The following is a 15,423-nucleotide window of genomic DNA, read 5'->3' on the forward strand; positions in this document are numbered from 1 at the left end:
TAAGAGTCAGAGAAGTCAGTGATTATTTCTCCCCTGCTGGGGTAATGAAATGTCTGGAAAGAAGAAGTCATACTAGGAAATAGGCTCCCTGATTATTTACTGGTTAGTTTTCTGTCCACAGCTCAGTGAAGTTCATTTGGGGAGGTTTAAATTCAATCAGTGTTCATGGCTCCATGTGTGTAGTGATCATAATCTCAGATTTGATGTCCTCAAATGACACACTGTCATGTCCCATGTGTCCATTCGTTGGTGGTGTCTGAGTGCCAGGGAGTGCTCGCAGCCTGGCAGGCACCTAATACCCTTTTGCAGTAATTGTAAACTGTGTCTGAGGGTAAGAGTAATAACTTAGGCACTTAATCATGGGTAAAAATAGCAGTGGAGGGAGAGAATAAGAACGTCTCATTTGATCCACTTGTTTTCTGCCAGTTCTGGAAACACACATTCTTTTGGTCACGGCAAGAACTGGCCCCATTCAGCTGAGCTCACTGTCTGCTGCAGGACCACAGACCCATAGGTGATCCCCGGGCTGGAGGCCTGTCTCACCCATCAGCTGGACAATCCATGGCAGCCCTCCACCATACCTCAGTCTCCTCAACTGTAGAATGGAACACTAGTGTTAACTAGTGCCCCCCCCCCCGCCCCCCACACCAGGATGATGGTTGTAAAGGTTAAAGACGTTAATATATGTAAACCTGCTTAGCACAAGTAGCACTTACCAGCATTTACCACTCTTGTTATTCCTCTTGTGTCTTTCCCAGGCATCATTTAACATACATAATTGTGAGAGAGAAAAGGAAAGGACGTAAGTTAAGGGGGCTTGGATGCTGGTTCTTTCCCCTCCTTGGGAACCAGGACTCCATGTGGATTTTTGGCTGGTCTGCTCTGTTTCCCCATCTCCCTGTGCTTCATTGCTTTGTAGCTGCATGGAGCCATTTCCAGTGTGAAGTCAGAGCTGCCCATGGGTGGAGTGAACCCTGTACCCACCTGTAAAGAATAGGGGTCATCAGATGGACAGCCCCTTAGTAAGTCCAGACATGGTCCCAGCCTTGTGGGGTTTTTTAATAGAAATGTCTACGGATGTTTCGTAACTAAGCGCATCTGGGTGAGGATTAAAGACCGTTGTTTTCCGTTCTATAGTAAAAGCTGTCCGTAGTAAGCGTCCTGCACCATGTTTTGCAGAAGCTAAAGCCTGAGCCCATGCTTGTGTAATCAAATGAAATGTCATATCTTTACGTGGAGCTGAATTTGTGTAGAATTGAAATAGTGGGTCTTTTTCATGTGGTAAGAAAGAGATAAATAGAAAAAAATATTTGTGTGCCAAAATAAATGTAAGGAAATGCATTAGTAAGAAGAGAATGATAAATGCCCATTTTCTTTTCTCTTGTTTCTTTTTGCTCTGTTTGTTATTTTACTTCCTCCACCTCTCTTGAGAGAGAGATAACAAACAAGGCACCCTCACTTTCCGTATTCAGCACTTTCTGACCCTTTTCTATTAACCTGTGATCCCGCCAAAACACTAATTGCTATGCAGTAAAATAGAAGCTCATCACTTTAAAGACGGAGATAATTTTTTAAAAAAAGTTTATTAAATAAAACATTTAAAATCCATTTGGAAGATAATTTTCTAAGGCCAGGATATTTCTGGTCCTCTGATTTAGGGAGGGAAGTTGGTTGTCTTATTTTTCCTGGCATTAAAGTGTTCTTACACTCACTTCTGAATAAAATCCATTTCTGCATTTATATTGTTTTTCCTATTTTAAATATCCAACATTAGATTATTTATTTAGAAAAACATGTTTATTATGAAAGTTAAATTTTAAATGTTCAAACTGTTCTACTCTATTTTTTTTTATTATTTTAGAGATGGAATCTTGCTCTGTCACCCAGGCTGGAGTGCAGTGGCATGATCTCAGCTCACTACAACCTCCACCTCCTAGGTTCAAGTGATTCTCCTGCCTCAGCCTCCCAAGTAGCTGGGATTACAGCCACGTGCCAACATGCCCAGCTAATTTTTGTATTTTTAGTAGAGACGGGGTTTCACCATGTTGGCCAGGATGGTCTCGATCTCTTGACCTTGTGATCTGCCTGCCTCGACCTCCCAAAGTGCTGGGATTGCAGGCGTGCACCACCGTGCCCAGCCCAAACTGTTCTACTTTCAAAACAATTTCTCAAACTCAATATATTCTGACATTGATAAGTGTTGATAACATTTTAACAACACAAATCACTGGAATCAAGGTGGTATCTCCAAATGGTAACTTTTCCATATATTTTTTTCTCTCCTCAGGAAGTTGAAGACCATGTGGCATTTTTAATAACAGTTCCAACTGCCCTGGCAATTTTCTTTGCGATATTTATCCTGGTCTGCATTGAGTCTGTGTTTAAGAAGCTGCTGCGCCTCTTCTCATTGGTGATATGGATATGCCTTGTTGCCATGGGATACCTCTTCATGTGTTTCGGAGGCACTGTCTCTCCCTGGGACCAGGTAAGGTGTGAAAACATTTTTGTACTTCCTTTATTGTGATATACTTAGTTCTGTAAACAATTTGGCCTTAAACTATAGAGAGGAGTCCTATAACTGATAACAGAGTCTGTTTTTTAAAAATTTATATTTTTAAAATTTATATATTTTTAATTGACAAATTATAATTGTATGTATCATGGGTTACAATGTATATGTATTTATATCTGTATGGATGTGTATATGTATAGATGTATGTGTGTATATATATATGTGTGTATAATTGGATACATATGCGTTTAATATAAGATTAAATCAAACAAATTATCATATGCAACATGTCACTTACATATATATTTTTGGTGAGAATCTTTAAAATCTACTCTTTAAGCATTTTTGAAATATGCATTATTATTAATTAGGATCAGCACATTATGCAATAGATCAGTAAACCTTATTCCTCCTGTCTAACTGGAAGTGAAATGAGCCAGGCAGGGAGAACAGAGGCTTTTGAAATAGCTGTCTTGGACTCATGGTCATAGTCACTCTGTCCCCAGTTTAGCAGATCCATCGTGCTGCAGCCAGGGAGCTGGCTGGGGCCTCACACTGTTACTTGTTTGGGATAGCTAAGCTTCAATTTCTTACATCTCCAACCATGGTTTTGCAAACTTAGTCCTTCTGTTTCTGGAGTGCCTTGTCTAGGCTTCCTGTTTCCTCCAGATTCCCTCTGGGACTGAAGCCTTACCAGGTGCCTGCAACCCTCCCAGACTGGTTGTTGCCCTTAAATTCCTTCTCAATTACTAGAGTTTACCTACTTAAAGACCCTTCCTACTTCTGTGACATTGATTTTCCCTCCACATGGTCATATGCTGTTGAAAGGATTCTCAGATACCTGCTGAAATACCCACATTTGTTCATTTTACAACTGTTGAGGCTCTGGGCTTAGAAAATGCCTACGCGTGGATGGTGTCATACCCTTAGGAGAGTGTCATCTAACTGTTGGCTTTTTTCCATAGTGCTGCTACTATGTGGGTGGCTGCTTCCATCATATTCATCCGACGACACGATAAACAGTGTGCTGTCTAGGGGACAGGTCTAGGCTGAGGTGTAAATATACAGGCTACAAGCTTAGAGCTTGTCAGCCAAGACATGGAGTTTTGAAGCCCTCCAAGGAGAGGTTGACTACGTAGCTGAGAGGACTGTCACAGGGTTGGTGGGGACATTGAGAGTCAGGGGTGTGCCAGGAACAGGATCTGGAAAGAAATAGAGAAGCCGTGATGGGAGAAGAGAGCCAGTGAGAGTCCACTACTATAGAGGTGAAGGAAGGAGGGCTTCCAGAGGGTATGGACAGAAGGGCTCAAATGCCATTTCAAGGGACAGAATACTGTTGGTGTGCCTCAGTTGGAAAGAGCCCAAGATGAGCTTGCCAGTGGGTTCTGTTGGTAACTAGTTATGTGACTTCTGCCAAGCCATTCTTCTCTTTGTTCCTCTGTTTCTTGAGCAAAGGGAGGAGGCTGGACTAAGTGAACTCAAGTTATTCTTCCTGGCTTTAAAAGGACACTGTCCTGATGGACACAAGATCGGGTGGGCGGCATCATCTCTCCTTCATCGCTCTCCCACTAGAACCCCTTGGAGGGCTGGGCACAGGCCTCCCTGCTCTCTCCCTCCCGCTCCCCGCTCTCTCCTTCAGGCTCTGCTCCGGATGCTACTTACACTCTATCCTTCCCCACCCCATTAGAAATCTTGACTAATACAATTAGACAAAATACTACATAACAATAAGGCAAATTACAGACATTAAAGGGAGAAAGCAAATTCTAATTATCTGCACATGACCATAGTATCTATACAGATCAACTGGGCGTCTCAGATCAACTAACAGAACTCAGAAGAGAGCCCACCAAGACTACAGAATCAACATGAAAACAGTAGTATTCGTATGCACCAACACTGGCCAATTAGAATTACCTTTTTAAAAATTACCTCCCCCAGCAGCCTAGACGCCCTGTTGCGTGCATGCTGGCGCCCAGGTACTGTAATCGGGAGGACAGTTACGAGCCTGCTGGTCTGTTGCTTGGATCTGGTGGTCTCTCCTTGCACCAAAGCCATCTAGTTTTAATGATACATGTTTCTAGGAAGACTTACTATACATTTAATGATACATGTTTCTAGGAAGACTTACTATACATTTAATGATACATGTTTCTAGGAAGACTTACTATACATTTAATGATACATGTTTCTAGGAAGACTTACTATACATTTAATGATACATGTTTCTAGGAAGACTTACTATACATTTAATGATACAGGTTTCTAGGAAGACTTACTATACATTTAATGATACATGTTTCTAGGAAGACTTACTATACATTTAATGATACAGGTTTCTGGAAGGCCAAGTACCTCCTCCTTGTTTAGAATGTTTTTAGCTCTCTTTTCCTTATGAATCAGTTTGTCATCTTCAATGCAAAGTCCAGTTGGGTTCTGGATTTAAATTATATTGAAGTTCTAAATTTTTGCCATGAAAGATATTTAAAGCCTAAGAATTAATAAAAGGATGATTTAGAAAACATCCAGAAATATGCTCTTTTTGTATATAGTCTTTTCATCAAATGGCATGGCATGTCTCTCCAAGATTTCTGATTACTTTTTATGTCCTACAGAGACTCTTTTTCTTCTTCATAAAATCAGTAGTGATTTTCCTTAGACCTAATCTTAGGTATCTAAAGTCTTTTTAGTTTTTCATAAACAGAATTTTTAAAATTACCTTTTCTAATTGGTCAGTGTTAATATATATGAATACTATTGTTTTCAGGTTGATCCTGCAGTCTTAGTGGGTTCTTCTGAGTTCTGTTAGTTAATCTGAGACTCTCAGTTTATTTTTGTAGATAGTATGGCCATCTGCAGATAATTAGAATTTTCTTTCTCCCTTTGATATCCTTAATTTACCTTATTCTGATGTAGTATTTTGTCTAATTGTTTTAAGCTGGGATTTCTAATGCAGTGTGGAAGGACAGAGTGTAAGTGGCATCAGATGTTTAACTTAATGGGAACATGGAAGATTCCGGTAATACAACGTTTGCTTTATCATTGTTACTATTTTTAATAGAATGAATTAATCAGGATAAGGTGCCTTTGTCTGTCTGGAATGTTCCTGTCCACAGGTTGCACGTCCTGAGAATGATCTTTCCTGACACGCACCTGTCACTTCATCAGGCAGCACCACTCACCTTGCTTGAGTGTTTCCATAGCACTTAGGGTGGCTTATGGAACTTTAAATTATAGGACACACCTCTCTATTCATTTATTGAATGTCTGCTGCTGGAACATAAACTTCTGGGCAGGTATGTGACGGTCTCTCTAGGGTCCTATTCTCGCCCTTAGCAGACTGCTGTCCAGCCATCGGCAGCCTGTAGCTACTCATTTGATATGTTCATTGACAGAAGACTACATTTTCATCTTCAGGTTTGTTGTTTGTATTTTAACCTGTTTTTTAAAATATACATATAACATATATTTTGTGTTTTGGACACTCTCAGCCTCCTTTTCAAAATCTCTCCCAGGATCATAAACATGCTTATTTCATAGTCATTTTACTGTCATTTTCTCAAGACTGACTACACTCAGGTATGGAATTTGTTGGCCAAATTTCTTGGTTTTAGCTTGCCCTGTGTACGTTGACTTTTTAGCATTTAAGTACATCTTGAATTGGAATGTATTCACCTCTGCCCCTAGTATAACCCCAACAATTCTGTGGTTGTCTTTCCCACACTGCTGGGGCCCTGGATAGAGTGAGTGTCTGTGAGGCTCAGCCTGGGCGTTCCATGTTGATTTTGCAAGTTGGGAGGCCAGCCCAAGTCATGGCCTGGGGATGTTCCTGGGAGGAGCACGGCTGTGTCTGCTCTGTCCTTTAACCCTGGTCATGGTGCTCAGAAAAGGCCACAGCCAGGCTCAGTGGCTGCCACTAGTTTTGGCCACTATTCCTAAGACAGGAGTGTTGGCAGGGTGTGTGCCTCAGGCAGTGGACCTGCTCATACCCCTTGCCAGAAGAGAGACATTGAGCCTTCTTCCTTCTGGAGCTTGAAGTCCTTCCCGGCACTTCTAGCTGCCCACCATTCTGTGGGAATGGGGGTTTAAAATGAAATGGAAAGCAGAAGTCTGTCTTCTGGTTTCTTTCTTTCTTTTTTTTTTTTTTTGAGATGGAGTCTTGCTCTGTCACCCAGGTTGGAGTGCAGCGCCGCGGTCTCGGCTCACTGCAACCTCCACCTCCTGAGTTCAAACAGTTCTCCTGCCTCAGCCTCCTGAGTAGCTGGGATTACAGTCATGCGCCACCATGCCCGGCTAATTTTTATATTTTTAATAGAGATGGGGTTTCACCATGTTGGTCAGGCTGGTCTCCAACTCCTGACCTCATGATCTGCCCACCTCAGCCTCCCAAAGTGCTGGGATTACAGGCATGACCCACCATGCCCAGCCCTGGTGTCTTTTAATACAGACTCCACATATGTAAGTCCCTTAATGACCATTAGCCATCAGGAAGTGTTGTGGCAGGTTCACTGTGCTTAAGAAAGCAGGCTACTTTCAGTATCCTTTAGTGTGTATATGGTTCCCACTGGAATGGTTCCCACTGGAAGATGGTGAAACTAACAACATAGTTGTAAAGTGATGCAGGAATGAGCCTGCTATACAGTCAGAGAGAACAGTCTACATGAGACCACTTTCACTGCTAAAACTAATTGCAAATTGGGAGGTTTCCAGGACTACCCGGAGATTGGACGATTTTCTAGAAGAACTCACGGAACTTGTAACAGCTGTTATCGCTGTGATTAGGGGTTGCCACATGGAGAGAATACAGAGGCACTTTGGCAAAAAAAGAGCCCAGGAAAACCACCAGACGTGGTGGCAAAGTGTATGGGTGTATCTCTCCCTCTCTGTCCAGCTCAGTTATACAACACAGCAAGGATCTCTACCCATAATTGCTGTGGTGCCCGCCAGTCTCACCAGGAGGAACAAGGAAGCTTGGAATTCCAGAATGTGTTTATTGGAGGCATGTCACTGATTTCAAAATGAGCAGTCATTTTTCCCATGGGTAGACATTGTATTCGTTTCTAGGGCTGCTGTAACCAAGTCTCTTCCAAGTTGTGTTACATGGCTTAGAACAAATAGAAGATATTTATTGTCTCAGCTCAGGGGGTCAGAAGTCTGCAGAAGTCTGAAATCACAGTGCCAGCAGGGCTGAATTCTCTTGGAAGATTCTAGGAGAGAATCCTTCCCTGTCTCTTCCAGCTTCTGGTGTCTCGTGCATTCCTTGGCTTGTAGACACATCACTCCATCTCTGCCTCCATCTTCACGTGGTGGCTTCCCTTTGTGTCTCTTCTGTGTCTCCTCTCCTCTTTTTATAGGGACACCAATCGTATTGGATTACAACCACCCTAATGACCTCATTTTAATATGATGACATCTCCAAAGACCCTGTTTCCAAATAAGGTTATGGTCACAAATACTGGGGTTTAGGACTTGAACCTGTCTTTTCAGGGGACACAGTTCAACTCCTAACAGATAACCGTTCCTTAAGTGAGTGCTCTCTGGTAATGGGACAGACATTTCCGTCTTATGGATTGCTGCTCTGAGGTTCACTCGTCCTTCTTAGATTTGGAAATTGCTCTTGATATCAGTGTTCCCTTAAACTCCAAATCCACCTTGGGATTAAATGTGGTCTATGAAGGTTTTGAGGCTTTCATGAGGTTAGTGCAAAAGTAATTGCAGTTTTTGCCATTATACAAACCAGTGTCTCTAAGTAATTGAAGACATTCTTGTGTGTGAATGTCATGTAGAAACAAATCAAAAACTCATGAAGGTAAAGAGAAAATAACCATCCCAGTCCCATTGCCATGTAAATAAACAGAACACTGTCATGGCATGTCAGCATGCTAGACATTGTTGGTTTATCGCTGCCCTTCCGTTCATGGAAGTGTTTCTTTATGGTTCTTAGATTCATGACATTGATTAAATCCTTCTTGCCTGATACATTAAAAAACAAAAACAAAAAACTTTGATTCACTTTGTAAACCCTAAGCTTTTAAGTGACTTTTTATTTAATGATTTTGTTTTTCTTTCTTTTTTTAAAAATTGAGATGAGGTCTTGATATATTGCCCAGGATGGTCTTGAACTTCTGGCTGCAAGTAATCTTCCTGCCTCAGACTTTCAAAGTATTGATATTACAGTTGTGAGCCACCATGCCCAGCCTGTTTAATGATTTTCTGACAAGCATGGATCCATTTTATCTCAACTGATAAGTACTGACTTGGGATCCTCCTCTGAGATGTTTTTTTTTTCAGGCAGGCTCGATTGCCTGGAATGGCTTCTGCCTACTCACAGGCTTAAAGAGCCATCAGGGTGGTCAGGGAGGATAGGAAAACTCAGCCATGTTTGCATCTGACTCCAGCTTTCTGCATTTCTCTCATACTAAAACTCATTGAATAGAGTTCAATAGAAACTTCTATTCCTGACAACCCCATTTCAACCTTGGCAGGGAGACCACACTGAAGTTATTTTACAGATTTGTTAAATAACCACCAACTCGAAAGGCTAACATTTTTCTCTAGGATGAAGAGACTTTCTTTGTCCTGTTACCTAAAAGGATGTCAGACATTCAGCATGTGCATATGTGTGCTTTTTTACAAAAATAGGACATCAGTGTGCAAACATCTTTTTTTTAATTAAAATGAGCGAAAATGAAAGAAAATAAAGACCTCTCTTAGTCTTTGAAATGGTGCAGAATACGTTTGCTTTTCCTTTAGTGCAGTCACTTGGAATGCGACCAAAGAATGTATTTACCACTGGAAGAACTGAGTAGCATATGAATGAAAGTAGAAAAATGCAACCTAGAAAGCCTGTCTCTGTGCACCCAAGAAACTCTTCGCTGTGTGCTGCTGTGTGCCAGGGTGATTTTTCAGAGGGGGCATTTAGACTTATTATGAAGAAGCACACACCTGACAAAAATTTAAAAAGTAGTTAAAATTATTTCTGTTAACAATAAAGATGAGGATATGCTTTTGTTTTGTTTAATGACCATGCCTATCCTGATGACAACTGTGCATTTGAGGGAAGTGCAGCAGAGCTGGGCCCAGCCTGCAGTGTGTTTACTGGGAGACCTCTGTGTTTCTGGCTCTTTGGAGCAGAGGAGGCATTTCTAAGTTTTCCCTTCTGTGAGTTCCCAGACAGAGTGTTGAGAAATCAAACTGGCTGATATGGTTTGGCCATGTCCCTACCCAAATCTCATCTTGAATTATAGCTCCCATAATCCCCATGTGTCTTGGGAGGGACTAGGTGGGAGGTAATTGAATCATGGGTGGTCTTTGCCATATTGTTCTGGTGATAGTGCGTAAGTCTTATGAGATCTGATGGTTTTATAAAGGGGAGTTCCCCTGCATGTGCTCTCTTGCCTGCCACCATGTAAGATGTGACTTTGCTCCTCATTTACCTTCCACCATGATTGTGAGGCCTTCCCAACCATGTGTAACTGTGAGTTCATTAAACCTCTTTTCTTTATAAATTACCCAGTCTCAGTTATGTCTTTATTAGAAGCGTGAGAACAGACTAATACACTGGCTGTCCCTTGAGCTGAGGATTTTCCCTAACCCTCACTTGGGCCTTCCCAGAACGGACCTTGCTTGAATGGACAATTCTGTCAGTCTTTCTGGAACATTCTCTCTGCTCCTCATCATTTTCCCTATATTGCTTTTCTTAAGAGGAGCCCAGGCCCTGGTACTGCAGATCAGCATCGTGACTAACCTGTCCTCTGGCCTGCACACAGCCTTTGTGATTCTCCTCCCACCCCCATCTCTACAGCCAATGTATTTCAAGGAGTTCTATGGAAATTATTTGGATGATGGATACCCTAAAACCCTGATTCACCACTATGCAATTTATGCATGTGACAAGATTGACTTGTACCCCATAACTTTGTACAAATAAAAATAAATAAAGACTGTGTGGTCTTGGAGACATTTTTACTTGCTGCTCTGTTCCCAGCCCACAACACAGCACCACACACAGTGATCATACCACAAAAATTGTGGGACCAAATGAGTATACGAATACTGCATCTGTGCACTTGCCCCTTCTACCATAGAGTGATAGGCGTCACTTCCAAGGTCCTCCCTGTAGCAGGCACTATGTAGTTACTTTGCATACACAAATTATTTGATCTGTATAGCCCTGTGAGGTAAATACTATTATCATCTGCATCTTGCTGATGAGAAAAAACTAAAGCCTAGAGAAGTTAACTCACTTCCTCAAAGTCACACAGCGGTGAAGAGGACCAGAATTTGAACCTGGCATTCTGTCACCATCACAGGGAATCTCCAGATGTCCACTGTCGTCGGTGACTAGGGCATTCCCCTCCTGTTGTGCCCTAGCACATGACAGATTATTATGCAATGTGAAAGGGACATATTTGTGAATCTGGATTGTTCTAGTTGAGTCACTTTTGGGTTGATATTATTTGCAAAAGCTTCATGGGGAGGGAGCACTTTCTTCAGAGATGCCAAAAATATGGTACTGTCACTGTTAAGAATTGCCAGCTGATAGTTCCATTTGGAGGTATTTTCACTCCTCAGATGAATCAATAAGAGAAATAGAACTAACTTGGCCCAAGGAATAATAATAGCCCATGTATATATCAGGCAGCATTACTGTTGGGGAATCAATTATTGCTTTTGTACTAAAACTGAAATTCGACTTTCTTCTAAAGAGATTTATTATACATAGAGTCCTTATAATTGAAACTCTTTGTGCTGGTTTTCTCATCTAGGTCTCCCTTAGCTCCTATATGCCTGTCATTGGCCTCATTCCTCCCTGTAGGAAAGCTCATCAGGTGCAAAGGACACTGGAAGAGCATTCACCAGGAACCACACAGGGTTCAATCCAGCCACTCACCAGCTTCTCCCTGTGTGGTGCCAGGCATGGGTCCTCTGACCTCCCTTGAAGCCTGCCCAGTGCTGCTCACTGTCTTGAGAGCCCCAGACCTATGTGTGCGGCTCTCAGGGCATCTAGAAGAGCTCTCCTAGGGAAGGCAACACAAGGGCTCAAGAGGGAGGCATGAGTGGAGTCTGGGATTTGTAGTGTTTTCCTGAAAGAGCGGGACTTTTACAAGGGAGCAAAAATGTTCTCTGGGCTTCCCAAACATCTGTTTTTGACTTAGTTTAAATGGAGGCGTTTTCGATGGTGGCTATCTTAGGGCTTCTGCATTGTCTCACTGGTGCTTGTCATAGAATTCCAGCTACTCTAGCACTAAGTCTTGGATGCTGTTGTTCTACCCCAAGAAACATTCTTAAGAGAATTTGTGACTAATACAACTTCGTCTCCATCAGAGCAGAGCTGTGTGCGTATACCCATGTGGGAATGCAGAGAACCTGCTGAAATATAAGAGAGTGAATTCTAGACTCCGGGTTAGAGCAGCAAATTCTCAGGAAAAAAATAAATGCAGGGTTCAAATTATTTCCTATGAAAAGTTGCCAAGCAACATTTTACTTAACTCTGGTATTCTGTATTTCAAATATATTTTTTTCTTAACAGCAACTAATATTATTTTCACTCAAATAAAGGCATTTGCATACCAGAGACTTCATAGTAAACTTTTAGATTCATGGTGAATAAGTATGGAGAAAGCAGTTGAATATTTTATACTATCATCATGATATTTTTCTTCCTCTACATTTGTGGTGTTTTGTTAATGTATGTTTCTCATTTGAACTCTAATTTTCCTATTTGTAGAATGGGTTTTAGTATTAACAGGCACTGTAGGTTTTAACTAAGTCACTGCTGTACCATCAGCTTTCCATCAGGCCCAGCCTTTGTGTCGTTTTGCTCATAACTGATATTCCCAGTTATGAGCAAGGCCGGAGGCAAGCATGAGACCCAGAGAGGAGGCAATAAAGTCCCTGGAGGAGTTGCAAGAGATGAGGTGGAGAAGCTCCATCCTGCATAAGGAAAGTCCATTTCATTCTTTCGAACACTATGCTGTCCAGACAGCTTACCTTCTATTTTTGTCCAAAGATTTGTGCCCTCTAATAGGAGTTTTAGCCAGAATAAAACATTTCTCTGAGTTAAAGGTGAATATTGAGTTCTCACTGTTTACTTTTTAGAACTTTTTGTCCTTTGTCTTAGTCCATTTTGGTACTGTAGCAAAATAGCACAGACTGGGTAATTTGTAAATAATAGAGATTTATTTCTCACAATTCTGGAGGTTGGGAAGTCCAAGATCAAGGCACTGGCAGATTTGGTGTCTGGTGAGGACGGCTCTCTGTTTCCGAGACAGTCTTGTTGCTGTGTCCTCACATGTCAGAAGAGAAGCAAAGACCAGTCACTGATCTGACCACTCCAAGGGTATTAATTTCATTTATGAGAGTGGAATTGTTAGGACCTCATCACCTCGGAAAGGCCCTACCTCTTAAGATCATTACACTGGGGAGGAAGTTTCAACTTGAATTTCAGAGAGGACATAAGCATGCAAACCATGGCAGCCTTGGATTGGAGTTTGTGAGTTTGTAATCATTCCCAGATCTTTGCTTCAGCACTGTAAGCATGGAGATGTTGGTATTTCTCTCTGCTTGTGGAATATGCTTGAGTCTCCCCCAGGAGACCTAGAACTGCCAGCTCTGGCTTCTACCCTCTGTAATGGCTTTGAGGTCATGGCTCCTCTTGCCATCTCTAAAGAGTGTGACCCAAATGAGGAATGGCCATGAGAGACTCACCAGGAGCAGAATTTAGGAGAGAAAAGCTTTGCCAAGAGTAGTGAACAGAGCTAGGATGCTATGTTAATATGCCACTTTGCAATATTTGTGATTGTCTGCTGCAGTCATGTCCCAGGGCTGCCAGAACAAAGCACCACAAAGTGGCTGGCTTACAACAACAGAAATGCCTCTGTTCTTGAGGCCAGAAATCTGAAATCAAGGTGCAGTTTTATGCTCCCTCTGAAATCCTGGGAGAATCTTTCTTCCCTCTTCCCAACATTCTGTGGTTTGCTGACAGTCACTGGAGTCCCTTGGCTTAGAGCTGCAATACTCCAATCTCAGCCTCTCTTGTCACATGGTGTTTTCCTGTGTCTCTGTCCTCATATGCCAGCTTCTTACAAGGACACCGGTCTTACTGAATTAGGAGTCCACCTATATTAGTTGATTCTCATGCTGCTATAAAGAACTGCCCAAGACTGGGTAATTTATAGAGGAAAGAGGTTTAATTGACTCACAGTCCTGCATGTCTGAGAAGACCTCAGGAAACTTACAATCATGGCAGAAGGTGAAGAAGAAGCAAGGCACCTTCTTCGCAAGGCAACAGGAGGGAGAAGTGCAAGAGGCTTATGAAACCATCAGATCTTGTGAGAACTCACTCTCTATCATGAAAACAACATGGGGGAAACTGCATCCATGATCTACTCATTTCCCATTGGATCCTTCCCATGACATATAGTCGTTATGGGAACTACAATTCAAGATGAGATTTGGGTGGAGACACAGCCAAACCAAATCACCACCCACAACAGTATGATGTCATCTTAGCTAATTGCATCTACAATGACCTTATTTCCAAATAAAGTCACATTCTGAGGTCCTAGGAGGTTAAGCCTTCAGCATATCTTTGTTTTGGTGGGGAACAGGACCAAAATTCAACCAGTAAAAAGTACCAAGGAAGGAACTCAGATGATGGGAATTGTGACAATCTTATTTCTACTTTTCCATTTACTTTTAAAGCTCTAGTAAACCTAAAATTGATATCTAGACCTGGTCTATATGCAGAATCTACTCCATATGGCATGACCCCTTGTGCTCAATACAACTGTGGAGCCCCTTGTTCAAAAATTATTAAGTGTTTAAAAACAGCAACTACAGAGCATTTAACCAAAGGCCCGCTCCTCTAAGACTGGGCCCTGCGAGGCTGCACAGGGCACACCCCAGGGAGCTGGGCCGTCTGTCTGCTTTCATGTGGAGGGCAGGGCTAGGGGAGCTGAAAGGTGATTTCAGCTTTTCAGGTTTTAAGTTTGAACTGCTGGTAGCAGGTTGATGGAGATCTGAGGACCACTTAGAATTTCTATGTCATGACTTCGCTTCAGGTGAAAAATTTATACTAGCAGGAGGGAATGTCCAATCATCTGAAATACAGGGAATGGTGCCTACCGCAGAGAGAATCAATGAGAGAAGTAGAGGAAACAAGGCATATTTTTTAAGTGGCTGCTTATCACTGGTAGGGGGAAAAATACCAAAAACTATCTTAACCCAAGGAGGAATTTTTTTGCAAAATAAATGTCTTGTCATTTTATTCCACGATACATGATTTATGACCATTTTTATTTGCTTAAGTTCAGCTTTCATTTTATAGAAAAGCTTTAGTTCCCAAGTTTACATTAATACATACCACTCTGTGTATTGGTACAAATTGTGTTATATTGAACTATTTTTCAATAAGCTGGGTTTAATAATTTTATTGTTAAATAAATTCAAAGCTGAGATTAATAAGTATTCTGTTAAAACCAGCGAGGTGATAATTTCATTCCCAAGTAGATGGTGTTTTGTATATCAGTGTTCAAACATGATGCGGAAGTAGAGTCCCGATTTACCTCACCACTTCCAACAGCTTAAAAACAGGACAGAATACATGAAACAATGGCTTTGAGGCACTGGTCAAAGGATACTATGGGGAATTGACCCTGCTAATAAGAGGAACAAAAGAAGTGAACTGCAGGATTTCTCCAGCTTCTTTTCTGGAGAGAGTCCGTGGGCTGTAGTAACACAGGGAGGAGACTCAAATAGAGCTCAGCTGTTGCACTGAGTTGAGAAAACAGAATTCTGAGTTTGGGAAGACAAAGGTGCTGATATTCTCAGGATGGAATACTAGGAGGTGTGAGAAGGGCTGCAGAGAGAGAGAGAGTGCTCCAGGGATTTGTAGAGGGTCCCACCAA

The 15,423-nt window shown here is 41.8% G+C and overlaps 1 protein-coding gene across 1 annotated transcript in view; it reads left to right on the forward strand.

The window, feature by feature from the left end:
• Nucleotides 1-15,423, forward strand: part of ADCY2 (adenylate cyclase 2) — a 436,690-nt gene that overhangs the window by 13,711 nt on the left and 407,556 nt on the right. The window contains exon 2 of the mRNA XM_021675367.2: nt 2,288-2,485. Within this exon, the coding sequence (XP_021531042.1) occupies nt 2,288-2,485 (198 nt within the window). The remainder of the gene's footprint in view (nt 1-2,287; nt 2,486-15,423) is intronic.

The sequence above is a fragment of the Aotus nancymaae genome, unplaced genomic scaffold (genome assembly GCF_030222135.1).
Source record: "Aotus nancymaae isolate 86718 unplaced genomic scaffold, 86718_ANA_hifiasm-v0.15.2.pri h1tg000014l, whole genome shotgun sequence".
In the NCBI taxonomy this organism is placed as follows: domain Eukaryota; kingdom Metazoa; phylum Chordata; class Mammalia; order Primates; family Aotidae; genus Aotus; species Aotus nancymaae.